This window comes from Galeopterus variegatus, unplaced genomic scaffold, assembly GCF_000696425.1.
Source record: "Galeopterus variegatus unplaced genomic scaffold, G_variegatus-3.0.2 Scaffold8202, whole genome shotgun sequence".
In the NCBI taxonomy this organism is placed as follows: Eukaryota; Metazoa; Chordata; class Mammalia; order Dermoptera; family Cynocephalidae; genus Galeopterus; species Galeopterus variegatus.
In genome coordinates, this window is record NW_007734313.1 from 39,332 (window position 1) to 66,672 (window position 27,341).

At 36.2% G+C, this 27,341-nt stretch overlaps 1 protein-coding gene across 1 annotated transcript in view; it reads right to left on the reverse strand.

Annotated features, from left to right (window-relative positions):
- Positions 1–27,341, reverse strand: part of LOC103608249 (testis-specific gene 10 protein-like) — a gene marked incomplete at its 3' end in the record, with an annotated part of 68,945 nt that overhangs the window by 38,046 nt on the left and 3,558 nt on the right. Inside the window, exons 2-4 of the mRNA XM_008592705.1 lie at positions 6,205–6,323; positions 3,515–3,669; positions 873–928 (exon numbers count right to left, since the gene is read on the reverse strand). Of these exons, the coding sequence (XP_008590927.1) occupies positions 873–928; positions 3,515–3,669; positions 6,205–6,323 (330 nt within the window). The remainder of the gene's footprint in view (positions 1–872; positions 929–3,514; positions 3,670–6,204; positions 6,324–27,341) is intronic.

Here is a 27,341-nt window from a genome sequence, read left to right on the forward strand (position 1 = left end):
GGTGAGCGTGGTGCTGACAACACCAAGTCAAGGCTTAAGATCCCCTTACCGGTCATCTTTATAAAAAAAAATAATAATAATAATGTTTTTCAGGGCTCAAACCTTAGCCTCCTGATTCTTCTCACTCTAGCCCTACTCAGACAAATTCTATTCACACCCATGGCTCCCAACCCCGTCTATACCCAAAATCATTATCTCTAGACTCAGCCCCTCTGTTACACTCCAGACTCTTACATTAAACCACTTATTAGATGTGTCTATAATAAGGTCTCAAGAGCTCTTCAAATTCAGAGGTAAAATCACCCTTCTCCTCAACTTTTGTCATGTTCGGTATTCATTCCCGACCGGAAACCTGACTTTTTCCTAGAGTCTCTCCCTCATAAATACCTCACTCCTCCTATCCCCCAACCTCTAAACCCCTATTTATCATCACCTCTTCTGCCCAGGTAATCTTTCTAACACAAAAATCTCCTCCAAACTCTTTCGTGATTTCTTATTGCCAAGAGGACAACATGAAGACTCGTTTGTCTGTAACACAGGCCTCCTGCCTTCCTGTTTCGCTTTTCCTCCCTCCACTTCTCTTGCACTTTGGGTTCCAACAACACTCACCTGCTTATAGTTCTAGAGGCTCTTGAATGTAATCTGTGGTTCTTTGCTACTCTTTCCACTTTAAATGCCTTCCCTTTACTTTACTTGGTAAACACTATCCTCTCTTTTACTTCCCTAGATAGACTTAGATTCACTTTGAACATGAAAGGGTTATCACCTTACAGGTAACACTAAGCCCCTTCCTTGTTTCTAACTATCTTTGTACCTAACATAGTACTTTGCCCCAAGTAAGTGCTCAAATATTTGTTGAATAAATGATTTACCTTGACGCCTGTTCCATCTCAGCAATGATATTCTTCATGCCTGAAATGGTCTTTTCCTTGAAGAGTAATATAAGTATTAAATTAAAAATTATCTTAAACTGTTATTTCTGTTAAAACTAAACAAACTGATAGAAAATTTAGATATTTTTGAAATATAATTTAATATATTTCTAAATACATCTTGAAAAAACTAATTGAACTAGTGTTTTTAAAAGTCATTAGGTAGTTAAGCTTTAAATACACTTAATAAGCCTGAAAAGGACTTTCCTTTATCAATAGTTAACCTTGAAAGTAATATTCTCTAGGAACATTGTAAAGTAATAAGCAGTAGAACATCTTTTCCAACTACGACTACTAGAAAAATTTCACCTTATTCATTATAATGTAGACTTTTCCATATTAATTTATTTCTGTAATCTCCATATTAAAATGTAAAACAGTAGTACTTTTCACTGAAGGGCATTTGTTACTTCTGCTCCAAAATATCATCGTAGAGAACATTTCTTCTTTTGACTCTCTAACACTGTTTTAAAAGTTATTTTCCCTTCAGAGGGTGGATGTGTTTATTTTCATAAAATCTTACACAAAGATCTTGGTTTTGAAATAGGCTTGTAAATCAGTATTTCTTGCGAAGTAAAGATAATGTTGGTAAAGTTAGCAGAACGGAAGAAATGTGAAATATTAGATATAGCAGAGGGAAATGAAATTCAGAAAGATAGAATTTTGTTTCTAAATGTTGGTGTTTTAAAGGAAATCATGCTTAACTATTCACAAATGTTTTGAATACATCAAGAAGTAAAATTCCATCTAAAAAATCATAAAATTCCACCATCAAAATTCATAAAATTTCAAAAATGATGAGTCAGTCTTTTCAACAAGTAAACAAGTATTTACTATCTCATGCCCTTCAATGGCTTCGACTGTGCTCATGATTCCTAAATCTATTAACTTCAATTTTTCTCCAAACCTAAAAATCCAAGAGCCTAAAAATTTTCACCTACCTGTCCCAGGAACAATTCAAACTCAGCATATCCATAGTCTTCCTCTTGCAGACTATTCTATTTCCTGTTTCCCACCTTCACACATAGGAACTATCCACAAGGTTCATAAGCTAGACCACATCTTGTCAGTTTTACTTCCTTAATAGACGCGTCTGTTTCTCTCACTGATCTTGCCACTATCCTAATACAGGTATCATCACTGTTCTCTTAACTAGTGTTCCTGTCACTATTCTCATTTCCCTACAATCCATCTTCTACATGGATCTACAAGCGCCAGAATATTTACTCTAAAATAAAAATCGAATTATAACATATTATTTACATTATTTCAATGACCCTCTATATCCATGACGAGTCCACACTCAACATCACATGTATTTTTATGATTTGTTGTTTATGTATCCCATCTTATCTTTTGCCCTCACATACCTACCTCTTTGTAACCTGTTCTCTGGCCATACTAAACTATCAGGAGGCCTCATGAAATTCTCTCATCAAAGCCACTGGGCTCTAATATAAGTTGTTCTACCTGTTTGGGTCACTCTTTCGTACTGTCCTCTTCCCCTAAACCTTTTCCTAGCTAATTTCTAGTCATTTTTCAGGGCAGGTCAGGCCTCATCACTTCCTGAAAGTCTTACTAGATCTTCCTCCTCCCAACTCTCAGGCTGAATCGGGTATATTTCTGCCATACTCCAATAACACATTGGGCATACATCAATATGGCACTTAACACATTCTATCCTATTTTTAACATATCCTATCAAAATAGTGTCTCTCCCCTATTACACTATAGGCTTTTAGAAGGCAGGCCACTCACTTTCAGCTTCTAGTACCTGGTACAGGTCAATAAATGTTTGTTGAAAGAATGAATGAATAGATGGATGGATAATTTACTGAACTTGTTCCCTTAGAGTAGGGAAAGACCTTATTCCGATGGTGCTGCCTTTGCTAAAGACATTTGTAGAAAACAGTTAAGAAATTGTCTTCAGAATCAGTTTAGGTACTAGAAAAGGGCATCGATATCTCTCTGCCTTATTGGCAACAGCTCTGCTTTAACATCAACAAAAAATGTCGGTTGGAGGTTATTATCCAGCTTAATTTAACAGCTATACATGATCTATTCCCAAAGGCTAAGGATAACATAAAAATGTGCTGCTAGTTCTGAACACAATTACAAAGACAGTTCTAATGGAATAAATATATTACTTCCTGTGGTGACTACCTGAAAATATGTTTTTAAGAAGAAATTAGTCTCACTGCTTTAATTGTCATGCTTCACATTTTGATATTTGAATTACTGTCAGTGAGGGCTGACTCGTCAGCTCAGTTGGTTAGAGCATGGTATTGATAACACCAAGGTCAAGGTTTCGGATTCCCTTACCCACCAGCCACCAAAAAAAAAAAAAACTCACTAATTCATGATAGAACAATCTAATTTAAAATATTAGCTAGTATATTTGCACATCTACTTCCTAAGACTATCAAAACATTTCAAAGTCAGATTTTTAAAGTTTCAGCTCTCTAGAAAAAATTTTGAGAAAATCCTATTATTTTATTCAGATTTGGTTCATTTAGACTACAGTTTAACATTTCAATATTTCATTTAAATATTTCTTGTAAACCACAGTTCTCAGAACATACTTTCATTGCCAAACTCTCTCCAAGGGATGCAATATTCTCAGATTTTTTATCCAAACATGCTTGTAGGCATTCCTTCTCTTTAGCCATATCATTAAGAGTTGCACCAAGAATGCTGATTTCTTCTCGCTGCGCAATACTTTGCCTTGTAAAATTATCTAAATATGTAAGCATAAAGTCGTTGTTTTAATCAAGATAAAATCTTTTTGCTAAAGCAGATTGAAATACTTTTCTAAGTAAGTTCTCTTATATTCAATGACTAAAAATAAGAGTACAATATCCCAAATAAAAAAGTTTTGTTGTGATTAAAAACTACAATGAATCACAAAATTCTAAATGACTCGTAAACATAAAAGCACAATTAATACCTCTGAATTAAAATAGCAAAAGGAAGTTCTATATCATAAATATCCCAAATAAAAAAGTTTTGTTGTGATTAAAAACTACAATGAATCACAAAATTCTAAATGACTCATAAACATAAAAGCACAATTAATACCTCTGAATTAAAATAGCAAAAGGAAGTTCTATATCATAAGTTCTCAAAGTAGAGTTACATGTGTGGCAGGGGAGGAAAGGGTGGGTGGATAAAATGGGTGGCAAACCAAAACAACCTGGGGTTCCCCCCCAGTTTTCCCTCCTCTCCCTTTAGCCTAGAATCACTGTTGTATATAAAGTTGGTAACAGATCTTAATAAAATATTCAAATAAGTCATCTTCAGAGTCGTCAAATGTCTTCTAACATGATGATTTTTATAAAGTAGTGGTGTAAAAATTCCTAGGGAAAAAATATCATTTCAGGAAGTCTGATTTGACTGTGAGAACTCTGACAAGGTGTCAGAGTCAGTGTTGAAGGCCTGAATGATGGGAATAGAACAGTGGTTTCCAAATTATGGTTTCTCAACCAGCATCATAGGCGTCATCTGGGAAATGCAAATTCTTAGACCCCCACCCCAGACCTACTGAATCAGAAACTCTGGGGGAGGGCACAACAATTTATGTTTTAACCACTCCCCACAGTGACTTTAATGCACAATGAGGTTTGAGAACCACTGGTCTAGAGAGAGGTTCTAGGGAATCAGAATTACCTAGGAAAATTGGTAAAGATACAAAAGCTCTGGTTCTATCCTACTTCAAGGAGTCTGGCTGGCTCTAATGATTTTTATTAACTCTCCAGGTGATTCTGACACACACCAAAGTTTGAGAACCACTGGTCTAGTGCTCTGCAAGGGGAAGACCAGACTTCTAGGTTTATCCCTGCCATGGGCCATCCAGGTGAATACTAAGGGAGATAACACCATACTGTCATATGCCAAGAGCATGTTCTTATATGGCACTGGAGAATGCATGATGTTTCTTTTTGCAGAGAGTACTGCCTTTAAGGCAATCCACACGTTTTAATTGTTCTGATATCAGAGTTCATTCCCACTGTTAATCACTTCATCAATAAATCTCTAAAATAGATCTAGTATCTCCTACCTTTAGAAAAAATCCTCAACCTCCTATACCATCCAAGCTTCCACCTTATTTTCTCGCTACCCTTTAATAGCCAAACTTCTTGAGATTTTTCCATTCCTTCCTGACTCCACTTCCCATTCATTACTCAACCCACTCTACCTTCCACATCCAACACTCCACTCAAACTTTTTTTTTCTCCAGTGTTACCAAAGCCTCCAATATGCCAAATCCAATCAATATTTTCTTATCCTCATCTTATTTCACTTTTCAAAAGTATCTGACAATTGATCATACCCTCCCTTTTAAAAACACTTTACTCTCTTGCCTTCTAAAACAACACTCACTTCTGGATTTTCTTCCTACTTCTTTGGCTTCTTCTTACTCAGTCCTGGATCCACTTCTCCCCATTCTCTATATTTTCCCTAGGTGATTTCATGGTTTTAAAATATTATTTACCTGCTGATGTGTCCCAAATATATATCTTTAGCTTAGATTTCTCATCTGAGATACAAACATATACTTAACTGCTTACCTGACTTCTTCACTTGGACTTAAAATATGCAAAAATGAGTTTTCCTTCAATATTACCTTTTATATTTCTCCTTTAATATTTCCTGTCTTGATAAATAGCACTTCTACCTACTTAATTGTTCATGCCAGGTATTTTTGAACTACATAATAGCAAATGTTAAAAATATTTCATTCGACTTAAAATTGGTTCTTTTATAGACCTGACCAAAATTTTACCATATACTTATAAGATATTAAGTTATGACTATATTTTCATACAGATCACTCGTATGAAACACAAATAGCAGACTTTATAAAAGTTCTTTTCTCTATAAACCCAAGTAATATCATAGATATTGCCAAACATGTGTACTTTCCACCAACAGTAATATATATGTACTGTGTATCATTACAAAAGCAATGGCCAAGCTACATTATACAAAAAATTGTAAATTTAAAAGTGATCATCATAGATTTACAAACTGTTGCTGTGTTGTTTAGCTATTTCTTCACTGAAAATTTTTAAGTCATAACTAAGTATTTATGGTCTAAGTAAAAAATTTTCTTTTCAAAGAAAAATGCATTTTTTCATTTTTTTTATTCATAAGCTTTTGTGTTATGATCCTATTTCCAAGTTTATCTATGTTATAACTGAAGAGAAAAAAACATATTTTTCTACCAGACTTGAGAAAAATTAAAGTAATATTAGGAGAAAAAAAAACTCACCAATTTTTTCATCCAGGCACATAATTTTCTCCTGAGTAAGCTGTAGCTCATATTTTTTCTTAGCAAGGTGTCGCTGAGTATCAGAAAGATCTTTTTCTGTATTTTCATATAAAAGTCTGTAAACATTTTAATAATAAAACTATTTCTGAAATATTTATGTTTTGTCAACTTTCAGTATACTTAAATCTAAAAACTTTTAAGGACTCTATATACTTTTTCCCCCCTTTTCAATATTTTCATTATAAAACCATACTATAAGAAGTTTGGAAAATAAAAGTAAAAGGGATCTTCAATCCACCACTCCTACATAAGCTACTATTGGCAATGTGGTGTTCAATGTTCAATATTTTCTTGCTATGCACATTTTAAAGTTACCATACTATAAATTCAAAATTGAATCATGACATTTTTTTTTTACCTACACTTAATCTTTAATAGTTTTCAGTCTTATAATACTGCCTTCCAAATTATTATTTTCTGGCTGAAAAATATTGCATGAGTAATAGCCATTTACTTTTAAGCAAATAAAAGCATTTACCTAACTACTCCCCTATTATTAGACATTTAGGTTCATTCCAGTTTTTCACTCATAAATAAATCTGTAAGGAACAGCATTTCATTTATCCCACGAACATTTATTAAGTATATAGTAGGTACTGCATATTAAGTGTTGAGGAAGCTATGGTGAAGTAGATGGCTTTGGACTTGCATTCATGGAGTTCATTGTCAAAAGAAAAATAAACAAAATTTGATTTCTGGGAATATGGAAGACTAGGTAACCAGAAAGTCCTGTCACCACAAAACACTTAGACATATTAATAAAATGTAAGAGGCATCCTTTTAAATTTATAGCAAAACTTATAAGAATTTGTAAGAGAAGTATCCTGAGGCCAAATCAGAGCAATAAGACTATAAACTGATGTTCCGTTAGTTAATGTTGAAGTGTTGTCTGTCTCAATAGCCTAAGGTCTTCTGTTTTAACTTGGGAACAGAAGATGAAGCCATAGAGATGTCTGCAATACAAAGAATAGAGCTAAGATGTCCCACATAATGCCACTGAGAGCTATACTGTTAGTGGAAAGTCAGACTAGAGAAAAACTTGTCAATTGTTGCTAGGCTCAGGGAAATAACAACAACGAGTCTCCCCTGGAAATTCTTTTTTTTTTTTTTTCTTTTTGTCTTTTTTACTGACCGGTAACGGGATCGCAACCCTCAGTGTCGCGCCCGTACTGGGGACTGGCAACGGGATTGCAACCCTCGGTGTTGCACCCGCACCGCGCTCAGCCAGTGAGCGGGAACCGGTTTCCACATGGGATCAGAACCCTCGGCGGGAGCGCCACTGCGCTCCCAAGCGGCGCACTCTCCAGTGCACCACCGGGCCGGCCCTCCCCTGGAAATTCTTAATCTCAAGCTAAGAAACAAAATAAAATTTGGTTCCAGGTTGGTCAAATAATCTGGGACACTTAGCAAAATTTCTTTGGAGACATGTCCTCAACCCAGGCACAGAACTAAACCCCAGATAAAGGTTTGTTGAAAATGAACTTATAATTCAAAATTTAAAAACACATTAAGAAACAGTCCTACCTTTGTGGGAGTCAAAAGATATACCAATTAAATTAGATCCCCAAGAACTTCACATTATGGCACTATCAAATAGAAACTTAAAAATAAATGTATTTAAATGCAAAGACATAAAATAAGTAACAGAACACACAATAAAAAGAAAAAATAATCAACAGATTTAGAAAAGAATCAAAGGGAACTTCAGGAAATTAAACTAATAATATTAAAAATTTAAAAATAGCAAAACTCAATGGACAAGTTAAAGAACAGAACAGACACAGCTGAAGAGATAATTAGTAAACTGCAAAAAAACAAATCAGAGAAACTTACCTGTATTGGAACATAAATAAAAAGATGGAAAAACACAAAGCAGAGGTTAATAAATATAAAGAACAGAATGAAATGGTCCATTATTCACCTAATCAAAATACCAAAAAGAGAGAATAAAAACAATACTCAAAGAAATAATGGCTAATAAAAAATGAAATCTCAGACTAAAGCAGCACTAATCTATATCTATTAAAACAACTATAAATGGGGGAGGGTAAAAGAACTTAAAGGGAGGCAAGATTTCTAGACTCTACTCAAATTGCTAAAATGTGACACCATGGACTGCGATAAGTTATGTATATATAATATCTAGAGCAGCCACTGAAAAATCTATACAGACACTCAAAAATACTATAGATATCAAAATAGAATTCTAAAAATTGTCAAGTAACCCACCAATAGGCAGGAAAAAGAAAACAAATGAAAAACAAAGGGAAGAAACAAACAAAAAATAGCATGGAGAATTGAGCCCTATCAATAATTATATTAAATGTATATGGTCTACTTTATTATTTTTTTTTCATATTGTATGATTCCTTTTATATGAAATATTCATAACAGGTAACTCTATAAAGACAGAAAGCATATTAGTGGCTTCCAATGGATAGGAAAGGGGGGAATGGGGAGTGAGTACTTAATGGGTACAGGTTGTTCTGGGGAGGTAAAAAGTTTTGAAACTAGAGAGAGGTAGTGGTTACACAAGATTGTGAATGCACTGAATGCACTGAAATATGCACCTTAAAATGGTTAATTTTATGTTATGTGAATTTATTTTTTCTATTTTTTCAGTGCAAATGTTCTTTTCCAAAATGTATATGTATTATTTACAAAGCTGCGGTAATAGGACACAATTCTGCCTCCTCCTGTCACCCCCACCCCCACCTCTGATTAATATTGTAAAGCATTTCCTATGTTTCCACAGCTGATCTTAATAGCTACACTAAAATCACAAAAATTTGTAAAACTATTGTCCTATTAGACTTTCAGGTGGTTTCTTTTGTTGTTGTTGTTGTTGTTGTTGTTTCATTTGTTTTATTGATTATGCATATTCATGGAGTACAAAGCTGACCATCACCACTTGTGCCCAAGACGTAGTGGCCAGACCAATACTATCAGCATGCCCATTACCACAAATTGTGGTTATTCCCTATGTCCCCCACCCAATTCATCTCCCCTGCTCCCTCTCCCTCTCCCTTCCCTTCTCCCCCACTCCACTCTGTAATGTTAAGCATGCTGTCTCCCTCTGCAAGTCCAACACACTGCTGTGGCCTTTCCTTCTTTCCTTTCTCTCTTAGCTCCCACTTATGAGTTAGAACATGCAGTATCTTTCCCTCTGTGCCTGGCATATTTCACTCAACATAAGTTTCTCCAACCTCATCCATGTTGCTACAAATGGCAGAATTTCATTCTTTTTTATGACAGAGTAGTGTTCCAAGGTGTATATATACAACATTTTCCTTATCCAGTCATCCGTCAATGGACATTTAGGTTGCTTCCATATCTTGGCTATTGTAAATAGAGCTGTGATGAACATTAGAGTGCAGGAATCCCTTCAACATGATGATTTCCATTCCTTTGGGTATATACCTAGAAGTGGGATTGCTGGATTGTATGGTAAATCTATTTGTTTGAGAAAAGTCCATACTGTTTTCCATAGTGGTTGTACTAATTTACTGTCCCATCAACAGTGCAGGAGTGTTCCCTTCTCTCCATATCCTCACCAGCATTTGTTAATCTCCCATCTCTTTGATTATAGTCAGTCTAACTGGTGTGAGGTGATATCTAAATGTGGTTTTAATTTGCATTTCCCTAATGATTAGTAAGGTTAATCATTTTTTAAGTGTTTGTTGGCCATTTGTATGTCTTTCTTAGAAAAATGTCTGTTCAGCTCCTTTGCCCATTTTTTAATTGGGTTACTTGGTTTTTTAATTGTGTAATTTGCTTGACTTCCTGTTTATTCTGGATATTAATCCCTTGTCAGATGTATAGTTTACAAATATTTTCTCCCACTCTCTAGGTTGTGATTTCACTCTGTTGATTGTTTCCTTTTCTGTGCAGAAGCTTTTTAGATTGATATAATCCCATTTATTTATTTTCTTTTTTGTTTGTTTGTTTATGCTTTTGGGCTCTTGTTCATAAAGTCTGTGCTGAGTCCTAGTTCCTGAAATGTTTCCCCTGTATTTTCTTTTAGTAGTTTTATAGTCAGGTCTTACACTCAAGTCTTCAATCCATTTTGAGTTGATTTTGGTATATGGTGAGAAGTGCATGTCTAGTTTCATTCTTCCGCATATGGATATCCAATTTTCCCAGCACCGCTTAGTGAAGAGGCAGTCTTTTCCCCAATGTATGTTTTTATTGCCCTTGTCAAATATCAATTGGCTGTAAGCCTGTGGGTTGTTTTGGGTTCTAAATTCTGTTCCGCTGGTCTGCGTGTCTATTTTTATGCCAGTTCCATGCTATTTTGGTTACTATAGCTTTGTAGTATAATTTGAAGTCAGGTAGTATAATACCTCTGGCTTTATTTATTTATTTATTTATTTATTCCTCAGGATTGTTTTGGCTATTCAGGGTATTTTACTGTTCCATATGAATGTTGGGATTGTTTTTTCTACTTTTGTGAAAAATGTCATTAATATTTTGATGGGAATTGCACTGAATCTGTAGATCGCTTCAGGTATTATGGACATTTTCACAATATTAATTCTTCCAATCTAAGAGCATGGAATGTCTTTCCATCTTTTTGTGTCTTCTTTAATTTCTCTCAGTAGTGTTTTGCAGTTTTCATTGTAGAGATCTTTCACCTCCTTGATTAAATTGATTCCTAGCTATTTTATTTTTTCGGTGACTGTTGTAAATGGGCTTACTGTCTTGATTTCTCTTTCTGTAAGCTCATCAGTGGAGAATATAAACACAACTAATTTGTGGGCATTGATTTTGTATCCTACAACATTACTGACATTATTAACCAGCTCTGAGTTTTTTGATAGCATCTTTAGGATTTCTATATATTGGATCATGTCATTGGCAAATAGGGATGGCCTGACTTCGTCTTTGCCAATCTGGATAACCTTATTTCTTTTTCTTGCCTGATTGTTTTCACTAGTACCTCCAGTACTATGTTAAATAGGAGTGGTGAGAGTAGGTATCCTTGTCTTATTCCTGTTCTTAAGGGAAAAGCCTTCAGTTTTTACCCATTAAGGATGATATTGGCAGTGGGCTTGTAATAGATGGCTTTTATTGTGTTGAGATACTTTCTTTCTGCGTCTAATTTGCTGAGAGTCTTTATCATGAAGGGATGTTGAATTTTGTCAAATGCTTTTTCTGCATCTATTGAAATAATCATGTGGTTTTTGTCCTTGATTTTTTTTTATGTGGTGTATCACCTTTATTGATTTGTGTATGTTGAACCATCCTTGCATTTCTGGATGAATCCCACTTGATCATGATGTATAATTTTTTTTGATGTGTTGCTGTATTCTGATTGCTAGGATTTCTGTGTCTATGTTCATCAGAGATACTGGTCTATAGTTTTCTTCTTTGTTGCATCTTTGGTTTTGGTATCAAGATGATGCTGGCCTCATAGAATGAGTTTGGGAGACTGTTGTCTGTTTCAATTTTCTGGAATAGTTTGAAGAGAATTGGTATTAATTCCTGTTTAAAGTATGGTAGAATTCAGCAGTAAAGTCAACCAATCCTGGGCTTTTCTTTGTTGGGATATTGCTGATTACTGCTTCAATCTCATTGCTGGTTATTGGTTTGTTCAGGGTTTCTATTTCTTCTTGGTTCAGTCTTGGTAGTTTTTATGTGTCCAGGAATTTATCCATTTCCTCCAGGTTTTCAAATTTGTTGGTGTATAGTTGTTTATAACAGTCTGTAATGATTTTTTTTTTTTTTTTTTGTATTTCTATGGAGTCAGTTGTAATGTCTCCTTTTTCACTTCTGATATTTATAACAGTCTGTAATGATTTTTTTTTTTTTTTTGTATTTCTATGGAGTCAGTTGTAATGTCTCCTTTTTCACTTCTGATTTTTATTTGGGTCTTTTTTGTTGTTATTGTTTTTGTTAAGCTAATAGTTTGTCTATTTTGTTTATCTTCTCAAAAAACCAACTTTTTGTTTCATTGATCTTTTGTATTGTTTTTTAGGTCTCTATATCATTTAATTCTGCTCTAATCTTATTATTTCTTTCCATCTACTAACTTTGGTATTTGTTGTTTTTCTGGTTCTTTTCAGTGTAGAGTTAGGTTTACTTGAAATCTTTCTATTTTTTTGATGTAAGCATTTATTGCTATCAACTTCCCTCTTAGTACTGCTTTGCAGCATCCCACAGGTTTTGATATGATGTGTCTTTATTTTCATTGCTTTCTAAAATTTTTTTTAATTTCCCATTTAATTTTTTCTTGGACCCATAGGCCATTCAGGAGCCTGTTGTTTAATTTCCAGATATTGTATAGAGTCCTGAGTTTCTCTTGTTGTTAATTTCTAGTTTTAATCCATTGTAATCTGGAAAGATAGTTGAGATGATTGCAACTTTTTAAAATTTATGCAGATTTGATTTGTGACCTAACATGTGATCTATTTGGAGAATGTTCTGTGTGATGAGAAGAATGTATATTCTGCAGTTGTTGGATGAAATGTTCTGTAGATATATCTACCAGGTCCAGTTGATCTAAAGTGTATTTTAAATCTTGTGTTTCTCTGTTGACTTGTTGCCTGGATGATCTAATGATTAGAGGAGGGTGTTCAGGTCCCCTACTATTATCATACTGGGGTCTGTCTCTTTAGGTCTAATAGTGTTAGCTTTATATATCTGCATGCTGCAGTATTGGGTGCATATATATTTATGATTATTATGTCTTCTTGCTGGATCAATCCCTTTATCATTATATACACTCTTTTTGTAGTTTTTGGTTTCAAGTCTATTTTATCTGATATAAGAATAACTACTCCTGCTCGTTTTTGGTTTCCTTTTGCATGATATATCTTTTTCCATCCTTTCACTATTAGTGTGTGTGCATCTTTACTGGTGAGATGAGTCTCTTGAAGACAGCATGTAGGTGGGTCTTGCTTTTGGATCCAATCCATTAGTCTTAGTCTTTTGAGTGAGGAGTTTAATCCATTTACACTTAGAGATGCTATTGAGAGGTATTGTCTTATTCCTGGCATTTAATGGCTTTTTGTTTAGATGTTTTGAGTATCATTTGTTCCCATTTTCTCCTTCAGTTATTGGTCTTCATTGCTTGTGGTTTTTTTTTTTTTTTTCCAGATGGTAAGATTTACTTTGTCTTTCTCATTTACATTTGTTTTACAATGGGTTTTGCTCTTACTTGTGTATTTGTGGTAGTGATTACTGTGTTTCAGATTCCAGATGCAGGACTCCCTTGATAATTTCTTGCAGGACTGGTCATGTGGTAATGAACTCCTGTAGTTTTGGTTTGTCTGAGAAATACACTATTTCTCCCTCATTTCTGAAGGATAGCCTTGCTGGGTATAGTATTCTTGGCTAGTGGTTTTTTTCTTTTAGTATTTAGAATATGGCATCTTTTTCTTCTCACCTGTAGAGTTTCAGTTGAGAAGTCTGCTATTAGTCTGATGGGGTTCCCTTCTAAGTGACATGGCACTTTTCTCTTGCTGCTTTTAGGATTCTCTTTATCTTTGAGCTTTGCCAGTTTGACTATAATGTGTTTCGGAGAGGATCTTTTTGGATTGAAAGTGTTTGGGGATCTTTGAGCTTCCTGGATCTGAAGGACTGTGTATGTGTCTTTCCCTATTTTCTCATTTCATTGTGTTGTTTTACAGAGTCCTCTCTTATCTCATTTAGTTTCCTTAAGATTGTTACTTAGAATTCCTTTTCAGTCAATTCAAAGGTTTCCTGTTCTATACAATTTGGTACTTGAAAGTTACTAAATTCCTTTGGTGGTGTCATATTTTCTGATTTTTTTCATATTTCTAACATCACTAAGTTGATTTTTGGTCATCTGGTAGATCAATTGCTTCTTCTATCACTCTGGAATGGACATTGTGGAGAAAGACCTGTCTTTTTCCACGCTCGTCCAGTGACTCTCTTTGTTTCAATGAGGTCAAATATGTGGTGGACCACTGGCATGGTGGTTATGGATGTTACTAAGGCAGCAAGCTGTCCTTGCAACAGTATTAGCTGCAGTGGTGGCTGCTGTGGGCCACCTCTGCAGAAGGTGTGTGAAACCTCATGGCGGTGGCATGGCATGTAGAGGCGGTCTACCTTTTTTTATTTTTAGGTTACTTTATTATTTTTTAATCTAAGATGTTGTTGTGGAGCAGTTGGAGGGAGAAGGAGAGGGGAAAGGCAAGGAGGATAGGGTAAGAGGAGATAGAAGGAAGGAAGAGGGGCATGGTTGAGGCCCATGGCACCCCTCTCATTTGGGCAGGGGAGCCCAGAGGGCTTCCAGTGGCAGCTCAGTCATGGCTGGACTAGATGTGGTCTTCAGGGGGGCATGGCTGAGGTCCTCAGCTTCACTCTACCTTGGGAACCCAAGGCACTTCCAGTGGCAGCTCAGTTGTGGCTGGGCTGGTTGTGGACATCAGGTGGGCATGGCGCTTCTGGCAATGGCTCGGTTGTGTTTGGGCTGGATGTGAATATCAGGGGGCATGGCTGAGGCTCTCAGTGCTCCCACCACACTTCAGGAGCCTAGGACACTTCCAGTGGTAGCTCGGTGGTCATCACCAAGCTGGATGTGGATGTCAGGAGGGTGTGGCTGAGGACCTCAGCCCCCACCACCCCAGTTTTGGAGACCAGGGTGCTTCCGACGGTGGCTCAGTGGTCATTGCTGGGCTGGATGCAGACATTGGAGGGGCATTGCTGAGACCCTTGGCCCTGCCACCCCAGCTTCAAAGCCTGGGAGGCTTACGGTCCTTCTAGGTTTTATAGGTGCTCTTTGGTGGTGTTAGACCTTTACTGATTAATATCAGAACTTTGTCTCTCATCTATGGGTTTTTTGTTTTTTCTTTCAGTTCTGTATTCGGTTATTTGCTATTCTCACCACTTAAAGCCTGCACTGGAACTATATGTTGTTGTTTGGTTACTTCTAAAATGGGGGAACTTTCATTGGGAACCAGCACTTGAACCTGTGGTTGAGCTAAATTGCTGTTAGCTGCTGATTCTCTGTGGAAGGCTTTTTGTGTGGCTCAGCTTTTAATGGTTGACCTTGTAAGCACTTCTGGGTCTCACAAGACCTGGTACTCTTGGGTTGTGTGGAAACTCTGGTCTGGGCCTGAGTTTTTTCAGCAAACTGCACCCCCTGCAGATCTGTATCTGACCAGTCTCCACTGAGTGGTCCTCTGTTGATTGGAGGGCAGATCAGGTGTCCTTGCTGTGCCCCGATGTTCCCCCAGTGGGCCCATCTCCCCCACTGCCTGCACTCCAAACACTTCTCATGGGACAGGCCATGTGCCAGTCCCTTGCAATGACTCACCAGCCTCTGAGTGGCTCCTTTTTTCAGTTGTCTGTGGCCCCTTGTTCCTATGTGGGGCCATGGGAACCCTGTTAGTGGTCTTGCTGGCTTGGGGGCCACCAAGGCCCTCTTTTCTCCTGCAGCCTCTAAGCAACTCCAGTGCACAGCAGTGGCTTTTGCCAGCTCTTGTTCTTTGTGTTCACCAGAGCCAAGTTTGAAGTGGTCAGGACTGGAAATGGTCAGAGCAGTCCTTTCTTTCTATCATTGTGGCTTCTCCTATCTTCATGAACTCCGTAGGTCTCTTGTCCTCTTCGCTTGGGTTCTAGCAGCCCCAGCTCAGCAGTCGTTGCTTTTTATTAGTTGTAAATTGATTGATTGTGGGAGAGACTGACACTGGGTACCGTTTGTTTTGCCATCTTGATGGAAGTCTACCTTATTTTTAATAGCCACAAAACTAGAAATAATCAAAATGTCCCTCACTAGGTGAACAGTTAAATTGTGGTACATCCATATCATGGAATATTATGAAGCAATAATAAAAAGTAGTGAATTGTTGACACATACAACTTAGATGGATCTCAATGGCATTACTCTGAGTTTTCAAGGCAATCTCAAAAACAATATCTGTATGATATCCATTTATATAGCATTCTTGAAATGACAAAATTAGTTGGAAAACAGATTAGTGAGTTTCAGATGTTAGGGATAATGGAGAGAAGGAGAGGAGATGTGTCTATAAAGGGGTAGCCTGAGGAATGTCTTTGTGGTGATGGAATCTTGAATATAGTGGCTGTTACATGAAACAATGTGATAAAATGCACTCACACTGTAACAACATGTGATAAAATGCACACACATTGTACCAATGGCAATTTCCTGGTTTTGATATTGTACTATAGTTATGTAAAATGTAAAATCATTGGGGGAAACTTGGTGAAGGGTACATGGGTTTGTCTGCATACTTCTGCAACTTCTTATGAAGTATGAAATCATTTTAAAGCAGTAAAACAATTTCCTAGATCTGGGCCACAACTAAACCAATTAAATAAAAATTCCTGGGGGCAGGAATCAGGCATCACTATTTTTTTCAAGCTCCTCATTTAATTTTAATATTAAGGCAAGGTTGTTAAGACTGTAGAGAGATGCTTCCTAATGCCTAATTACAAGAGGAGCAAAGGATGAAAAACTGACAAAGGAGGTGTGATGTGGGACAAAAAGTGATTGTGGCTTACCGGCGTCAGGGTCTCTCCTATCTTAGGGTTCTTTAATGCCCCACAGCATGAATTCAATGAGGCTGACACTGCTGTTCCCCCAAAAGCACTGTTTGACATAATAACTTATCTCTCCATAGGAAAATGTATTCACAGGCCAAAATTACAAGACATTTGAGAAGGCCAGCCATGTAAAAACAAAATGTAATGATTACAGAATAAAATAGAAGCAAATATATTAAAATAAATAGATCAAAATTTCTTAATTAGCCCAGTAAACATATTAAAAGAAAGTGGTAGATATTAGCAATATAGAAAAAGAACCAAGGAAAAAAGCAAAAGTAACAGGTATGAGAAACGTAGGAGCTGCAGTTAAAAAAAAAATGGCATAAATGGCAGAATGGATACAGCTGGTGAATGAATTAGCAAACTGAACAACCAAAGTGAGGAATTTTCCAGCAAGTAGAATAAAAAGACAAATAAATAGAAAATATGAAATAAAAAGTTAGAAGACTTACCCTACCTGACTTCAAAACTTTCTATAGCAATCAAGACAGTATGGCATTAGTACAAAGATCAACAAATAGATTAATGAAGTAGAATAGAGAAAGCAGAAATAGACCCACAGATATATGGTCAATTGATTTTCAACAAATACATAAAAGTAATCTAAAGGGGAAAGAAAACAATTGGTGCTAGAACAAATGAATTTCCATATGGAAAAAAAATGAACCGTGACCACTATATCACACCATACACAAAAGACCTAAATGTAAAAGTTAAAACTATAATGCTTTGGGGATCATAAACATGTATGTAAAAAGTATTAACCAATTTTAGTAAATTAAATACAACTATATAGAAAAACTGCAATATATCATGACCAAATAGGGTTTACCCAGGCATGCAAGGTTCGTTTAGAATCTGAAAATTAGTCAATATAATTTCCCGTAATAACGGGTTAAAAAAGAAAAAAGTAATAATATGACCACATCAATAGATGCAGACTAAGCATTTGACAAAATCCAATATCCATTCTTCATAAGAATTCTCAATAAATCAGGAACATAAGACAACTTTTCCAACCTGATAACAGGCATTTACAAAAAGCTTACAGCTAATATCACAATGGTGGAAAGCTGCTTCCCTTCTAAAATGAAGAAGAAAACAAGGATGACTTTTCTCATTCCTCTGTTCAACATTATACCAGAAGTTCTAGCCACTGAATAAGGAAAGAAAAAGAAGGCCGGCCCGTGGCTCACTCGGTAGAGTGCGGTGCTGAGACCACCAAGGCCACGGGTTCGGATCCTATATAGGGATGGCCGGTTTGCTCACTGGCTGAGCGTGGTGCTGACAACACCAAGCCAGGGGTTGAGATCCCCTTACCGGTCATCTTTAAAAAAAAAAAAAATTTTCCTTTAGTGAAAACCATAAAATATAATGTATATTGTTATTACTAAATGTTTTAGTCCATGAAGTAAAAACTCTCTAAATTCACAGACAACATAATAATCTACATAGGAAACCCTATGGAATCTACAAAAACAAAACAAAAACACTAAAACTAATAAGGGAGTTTAGCAAAATTGTAAGATGCTAGAGCAATACACAAAAATCAAACTTTCTATATACTAGCAAAAAAATAGAAAACTGAAATTTTAAAAAACATTTGTAATAGCATTAAAAATATGAAATACTTCAGGATCAATGTCACAAAAGTGTTCAAGATTTGTACACTGAAAACTATAAAACACTGCTGAGAAAAATTAGACAAAACCTAGTAAGAAGAGAGACATTCTGTGTTTAAGGAAAAGACTCAAAGTTGTTAAAAGTCAGTTCTTCCAAAACAGCATGGTACTGGTATAAAAATAGACATTCAGACCAGTGGAGTAGAATAGAGAACCCAGAAATCACTCCTCAGGCTTATAGCCATCTGATATTAGACAAAGACAACAAAAATTTACACTGGGGAAAAGATTGCCTCTTCAACAAATGGTGCTGGGAAAACTGGATATCCATATGCAGAAGAATGAAACTAGATATGCATCTCTCACCATACACTAAAATCAACTCAAAATGGATTAAAGACCTAGGTATAAGACCTGAAACTGTAAAATTACTAAGGGAAAATATAGGTGAAACACTTCAGCAGTTAGATTAGGGCACAGGCTTTATGAACATGAGCCTGAAAGCACAAACAGCAAACGAAAAAATAAACAAATGGGACTATATCAAACTAAAAAGTTTCTGCACAGCAAAAGAAACAATCAACAGAGTGAAAGGACAACCTACAGAGTTGGAGAAAATTTTTGCCAACTATGCATCCAACAAGGGACTAATATCCAGAGTATACATAGAACTCAAGCAATTATAAAGTAAAACATAAATGATCCAGCTAAAAAATGGGCAAAGGAGTGAGTAGACATTTTTCAAAGGAAGACGTACAAATGGGCAACAGATACACGAAAAAATGCTCAACATCACTAGTCATCAGGGAAATGCAAATTAAAACCACATTGAGATACCACCTCACTCCAGTTAGACTGGCTATAATCAAAAAGACGGTGAATAACAAATGCTGGCGACGGTGTGGAGAGAAGGGAACACTACTGCACTGTTGGTGGGACTGTAAATTAGTACAATCACTTTGGAAAACAATTTGGAGGTTTCTCAAACAACTACTGATAGATCTTCCACATGATCCAGCAATCCCTCTGCTAGGTATATATCCAGAGGAATGGAAATCATCATGTCGAAGAGATACCTGTACTCCCATGTTTATTGCAGCTCTGTTTATAATAGCCAAGCTATGTAACCAACCTAAATGTCCATCAACAGATGATTGGATAAGGAAACTGTGGTATATATATACTATGGAATACTACTCTTCCATAAAAATGAAATACTCCCATTTGCAACAACATGGATGAACCTAGAGAAACTTATATTGAATGAAATGAGCAAAGCACAGAGGGATAAATACTACATGTGCCCATTCATATGAGGGAGCTAAGAGAGAAAAGAAGGCAGGAAAAAAAGACTACAGTAGTGCCGTGATCCAACAGAGGAAGGGAACATTACAGGGGCTACAAATTGGAGTCAAGGGGAAAGGGGGAAGGGGAGGGAGGCTGGGGAATAACTGGGAGGGGACAAAGGGTACAAAAGTAATTTCTGGTAATGGGTATGCCCCCAGTATGAATCTGGCCCCCACATCATGGCAGGAGGGGTGACAATCAGCTTTGTATCTCATGAATATTTGTAATAAATAAATAAATAAATTGATCTATAGATGCAACACAACTCTAATCAAAATCCCAATAAACTTTTTGTAGAAATTAGTAAGACAAGTCTAAAATTTATATGGAAATAGAAAGGACCTAGAATAGCCTTTAAAACCTTTGAAAATGAACAAAGTTGGAAGATTTACAAGACCTGATTTCAAGTACAAAGCTTCAATTATCAAGACAGTGTGATATTAACATGAAGATAGAAAAATAGATTAATGGAACAGAAATAGAGTCCAGAAACAGACTCACACACACAGATGATCAACTGATTTTTTCACAAAGATACCAATGAAACTCAACGGTGAAATGAATAATCTTATCAACAAATAAGAACCAACGGATACCGATATGCAAAAAATAAACCTCTACTTTATCTCACGCCATATACACAAACTAATTTTAAAAAGGATGATTGAGCTAAATATAACAACTGAAACTATAAAATTGCTAGAAGCAGAAATTCTTAGTGACTAGGTTTGGCAAAGATTTCTTAAATAGAACACAAAAGCGTGTTATTAATGAAGAGTAATTTCAATAAATTTTACTTCACCAAAATTTGAAACCTTTTACACTCCAAAAGACATTGGGGGAAATAAAATACACTGGGAGAAAATATTTGCAAAACATATATCTTACAAAGAACTTGTAGCTAGACTATATAAAGGACTCTTACAAATGAACAATGAAAAGATAAACAACCCAATTAAAAATGGGTAAATAGTTAAGAACACTTAACCAAAGATGATGATATAAATAAGCAAATGTACAGATGATCAACATCAATGGTCTTTAAGGAAAAGCAAATTAAAACCACAGTGAGATACTACACCGAATAGAATGGTTAAAATTAAAAAGCAGACAATATCAATTGTTAGCAAGGACATAAAGCAACTGGAAATCTCATACACTGTTGGTGAGAAGGTAAAATGCACAATCGTTTTGGAAAATAGTTTGACAGTTTCTTCAAAAGTTAAATATATGGTTATGTGTTGCTTAACGAGGGGGATACATTCTGAGAAATGTGTCATTAAAGCAGTTTCATCATCGTGCAAACATCCTAGACTGTACTTACACAAACTTAGATGGTATAGCCTACTACATACCTCAGCTATATGGAATGGCCCATTGCTCCCAAATGAGCCATATGTTGTGCTACAACGTTACAACAGCTAGGACATCATTAGGTGACAGGAACTTTTTAGTTTCATTATAGTCTTATGGGACCACCATTGTATATGCAGTCCACCGCTGGGAGAAATAGCACTATGTGGAGCATGACTGTATATAACACATGACTCAGCTGAGAGAAATGAATGCATATATCCATACAGAAACTGGTACTTGCAGCTCTATTTGGAAAAGCCAAAAACTGGAAACAAGCCAAATGACCACGTGGTATACCAATATAACAGAAAACTACTCAGCAATAAAAATGAATAAACTACTGACACATACAACATGACCGAATCTCAAAATAGTTATACTCAGTGAAAGTAGCTCATCAGAAGAGTAAGTGGTGTTAATTCCATTTATATAAAATTCTAGAAAACCCAAACTAATTGAAAATGACAAAAAGCAGATCAGTGGTTGCCTGAGGATGGGGTAATAGGCAGCAAGAAAGAGAGACTACAAAGGGCCAGAAAAAAACTTTGGAGAATAAGAGATATGTTCATTATATTGATTGTGGGGGATAATTTAACGGGTGTATGCATATGTAAAAGCTTATCAAATTATAGCTTTTAAATATGTGCAGTTTATTTTATGTCAATTATACCTTAACTAAGTTGTAAAAAAAAAAAAAAGCTAAAATGTGTGGCATATAAAAGTTCTAATATTTATAAATATAAATCCTCAAATAATATATATGAATAGGAAGGTTGAAACACTGGAAGAAATAATGAATATCAACTTCCCAGAATTAAAATATATATATATGGAAGTACTCATATTGGGAAGACGGGACAGAGGGGAGAGTGACAGCAGAGAGCTAAGAGACAGTGCAGAATTTCTTGAGTAACATTTGAGAGGAGAAAGAAGAAACCCCAAGAGAAGATCTGGAATTTGAGGGTTGCTTTTCCCCTAAAAATAAAATCTGCCGATCACGCAAAGATAAATAAGGGGCTAAAAAGCTGAGCAGCAATTGGGACAGTCTCAAGAAGCCAGGGGACAAAAACAGGAGTCCAGTGCCATCAAGAAAAGGTGGAAGCTTGGTAACCAATGCCCCCCCAACCCCCACACCAATACCACCAACATACATATTTGGTTAGAACCCTGAATAGCTACCAAAAAAACTTAAGTTCAGCTTCGAATAATCTTCTGCCTATCTGGGGCCTCAAAATTACAGATAGATCTACCATACAATCCAGCAATCCCACTTCTAGATCTGTACCCAAAGGAATGGAAATCATCATGTTGAAGGTATACCTGCACTCCCATGTTCATCACAGCTCTATCTATAGATCTACCATACAATCCAGCAATCCCACTTCTAGATCTGTACCCAAAGGAATGGAAATCATCATGTTGAAGGTATACCTGCACTCCCATGTTCATCACAGCTCTATCTACAGTAGCCAAGATATGGAAGTAACCTAAATGTTGGACGACTGAATTAAGGAAAACATGGTATACATACACTGTGGAATACTACTTGGCCATAAAAAAGAATGAAATTCTGGTGTTTGCAACAACATGAATAAGCTTGGAGAAAATTATGTTGAGGGAAATAAGCCAGGCTCAGAGGGAAAAATACTGCATGTCCTCACTCATAAGTGGGAGCTAAGAGAGAGAGAAGGAAGGAAAGAAAGACCACAGTGGTGCACTGGACTTGCAGAGGGAGAGAACATACCTAGGGTTGCTGGGGCGGATTGTGGAGGTTGGGGAGAGGTTGGGTGGGGACATGAGGAATAATTGCAATTTGCGGTAACAGGCATGGTGATAGTAATGATCTGATCATCACATCTTGGGCACAAGTGGTGATGGTCAGCTTTGTACCCCACGAATATGCACAATCAATTAAAAAAATCTTCAAATTATCTCAGTTCTGGTAGAAGCAAACGTGTATCCTCTCTGGAAGAAAATAACAGCCTGGCCTCAAATGATTTCTATAAATTTTCATATTCAGTATTCAATAGTAAATCAAAAATGACCAGACACACAGAACACAACATCACATAAGTGAAAAATAAGAGAACCAAAAGACAACAAAAACAGAACCATGGGGAGCAGAAATGGTAATAGATTTAATGGAAATAGAACCATAAAGAATCAAGATAGAGTTATCAGAAACAGAACTTTATTTTATTTTATTTTTTTTAGAAACAGAACTTTAAAATAACTATGCTTACTATATCTAAGGAGATAAAAGACAAGATTGAAGATTTCTCAAGAGACCTGAAACTATTAAAAAAAAAAAAGTATCAAATGTAAATTCTAAAAATGAAAAATGCAAAAAAAAAAAATTAAGAACTCAATTGGTAGGTTTAATAGCAGATTAAACAGCTGAAGATGAAATTAGTAAACTAGAAGAAAGGCCAAAAAAAATCCAGAATAGAGTATGGGGTGGTAAAAGAATGAAAATATAAAGGATAAGAAACATAGAACATACTATAAGAAGGTCTAATAATACATTTATTTGAAGTACCAAAAGAATAGAAGAGAAAAGAGAAAAAGTAATACTAGAAAACAGCCAAGTTTTCCAAAACTGCAGAAAGATACCAAGCAACAAATTCCCAAAAATCTTTCAAACCCAAGAATAATAAATAAAAAGAAAACCATACCTAGAAACATAGAGTGGATGAAAAGTAAATGTAAGGAAAATATATTAAAATCAGTCAGGGGAAAAAAAGAAAAATCATATTCAATGAAGCAGAGATAGACTGATGGGGTGGAGGCTCTGAGTGCTCTGACTTTGGGCACTCTGGCTACCCTGGAAGCTATCAGGGGAGCCACCACTGCCTCCTTCGGTCAAGGAAACAAGGCAGTAAGGAATTACAGTGGTGCTAGCACAGAAGCCTGTCCAGCTTTTGGTGAGAGAGCTGCCCTGAATCATGGAGACCAATATCCTGCGCAACATACTTGGCTGTGGCAAGATCATAACCAACAACTGCACATTTGGCATGCATCTGGTAAAAAAAGCCACTGCCTACAGGATGGCAGTGTAAATTAACAAGAAATATTTCAAAATGCAATGAGATTCTACTGTAGTTCAACTGAAGAATTCCTCCAAATGCCCTAACAGACTATTTTCTTAGCTTTTTTTCTAGTAAAATAGCACTTTATGAACATGCATGCAGAGATAAGAAGCATAAGTGTAGTGAGTGTATCAATTCACATGATACTAAATGAATCTTGAAAAGACAATCTTGAAAATTGTGGCAAAACCTTCCAGTGTACATTGTGCTTATGGTGTTAAACTTCATTACAGCCAAATATTTTCCAAAATACCATAATATCCCTGCAGAACACTGGGATCCACCTAATAAGAAAAAAGAAAATGAAACACTACATGCATAATCATAAGTCGTCAAATCAGATCATTAAATCACTGGCAAACCAACTCCTAAAATAGACATTCAAGAAATAGAAATTTCAGAAATAAAGCCGGTAGTTTCTTTTGCAGAAAGAAACTCAAATGTCAGAAAACAGACTTCGAAAAATCTTCTAAGATATAAGTTGCTCTTACCAAAACCCAAATGGGCTTTGGTTAAGCTCCCTAATATGCAGTCTTCTCATATGCTTATTTGCCCATTTGGGGGTTTATAAGCAATTCCTCTGCAGCCTGGGTAGTAGCTATTCAAAACAAGGGTTCTCTCCACCAGCAACCCAATTGCTTCAAATCCTTGCCAGTGTTTAGTATTGTCAGTCTTATTTCAGCTACTCTAATGGCATCTGATTGTTGTTTTAAATTTGTATTTCCCTGAGGACTAATTATGTTCAGCACTTTTTCTTTGCTTTTTGTCATATGCTATTGGATATATATTCTGCCTGGTGACTGACATTTGGCTCATTTTTATTGCGTCAATTGTCTTAAAAAATGTGTAGAAATACTCTATGTTCTGAAAATAAATCAATATCAAAAATTTTTTTAAAAACCCAGAGTTCTTCCAAAAGAATTAAAAACAGGATCTCCAAGAGATATTCACACACCTATGTTCATGTTCCCTGCTTTATTCACAACAGCCGGGGGGGGGGGGACCCAATTGTCCCTTGATGGATACATGGATAAAGAAAATGTGGTACATACATGCAATGGAATATTATTCAGCCTTGAAAAAGAAGGAACTAAAAAAAAAAAGAAAAAGAAGGAACTTTTGTCATATGCTACAACATGGATGAACCTTGAGGGAATTATGCTAAGTGAAATCAGCCATTCACAAAATATAAATACTGCATGATCCCACTTATGTGAGGTATCTAAAATAGTCAAACTCTTAGAAAGAAAAATAGAAGGTAGTTTCCAGGGACTGAAAGAAGGGGAAAATGGAGGGTTGTTCAATGGATATAGTGTTTTACTTTTCAAAATGAATAAGCCCTAAAGGTCCGTTGCACAACAATGTGCTTATAGTCAATTTTACTGTACTGTACACTTAAAATGGTTAAGACAGTAAGTTTTATGTTATGTGTTTTTGACCACAATAAAAACAAACAAAAAAAATTCAGGTTCTGCCATGAGTGCTGTTCATTTAATTCCTTTGTCAATAGCAAACTGTAATTCTTGGCCTAGTTTAAGGTGCTTTCTCTATTAAGGAAAGTCACCTCTTTCAAAAACTGAGAATACTAATATTGTTAAGCCAATTAGAACAGATGTACAAGTGGACATGGGTAAAAATTGATCTAATATTTTACAAGAACTAGGGAAAGCAGTCAAAAGAATAACATTTCTTCATTCCTTATACCTCGCAAAACTTTAAACCCTCTGCACAATGGGATTCCCGAATCCTCTATATGATCTTATTCTCCAACTGATTTGGTTCTCAAGTTACACTTTCTTTTTCTTTTTTTTTTTTTGGTCTTTTGTCTTTTTCCGTGTCCGGCAATGGATTGCAACCCTCAGTGTTGCCCCCATACCGGACCGGGGACTGGCAACGGGATCGCAACCCTCGGTGTTGCTCCCACACCTCGCTCAGCCAGTGAGCGGGAACCGGTCTGTATGTGGGATCCGAACCCTCGGGCGGGAGCGCCGCCGCGCTTCCCAAGCGGCGCACTATCCAGTGCGCCACCGGGCCGGCCCTCAAGTTACACTTTCCATTAGTGTTCAGATGCAAACATTTTTAACCACATCCGAGGGAACTTCATTCAGAGACACTCAAATTGATGCTTTTACAGATGCTTTTTCCTGTCAAGTGGAATCTCCAGAGAAACTGAAACCACTGAAATAAAGAATTCTACAAATACTGATAAATCAAGCTACAGTGGGTCATGATTTTTTTTGTAGTTTCATTATTCACTGTTTTAACAGATATTACAAGCAACAGTTTACTAGTCAAGATTGAAACTGATGGTTTTATTATTTGAGTATGACTCTAAGACTAAATTCAAGATGAGAAACCTTGACCTATTATAAACTTCAGTGCACAGAATAGCACACTTCCTTCAAAAAACATGACATAATCAGACCAAAATGATAGACTTTTAAAGTCGTTTTGCAAATTATCTTGTGAGGTAATTTGCCTGGCCAGAAATCAGATAATCATGGTCCTCAGTTTGACACTAATATGAGACCCGACATACAGGGGCCATCTGGTCCACCCATAGTCCTAGAATAGCTTTCGAAATCTTTTTAGCTTCAAATACCCAAACTCAAACCGAACCAGTCTTAGAATCACTGGACACAGAAACCCAAACTAACTTTTTATTATGAATCGTTCAACTGTATGGGAAATTTTAACTTCTTGGGCCTAGAGATGTTTGATGCACAGATGCAGACAGACCGGTGTTTTAATTGCCTCCAGGAAGTGTTCTGAGAACACTCCAGTTTTTTAAGGATCGTCTGGCATAAAAACCCAAACAGAAGAACTGCTGCTACTAAAATGCACCTGCTTAGAAAGCAAAGCTCATTTGAACAGTATGGAAGCACAAATAAGTCTTGGTTTTAAAACCATGGGGATTTTGTTCTTCACCAGCAGTGAAACACAAACAAGAATGGATGCGTTTCTCTTGGCAGATTTGGTCTGGAACACAATGGAGCCTCAGTTAAAATATATAGAAACCTAGATGTATGCTAAACTGAGCTCAGAGACTAACTTGTAATAAGTGGACTTCACACATGGACAAATTAATTTTTTTTTTTTTTCCCTTTTTGTCTTTTTTCGTGAC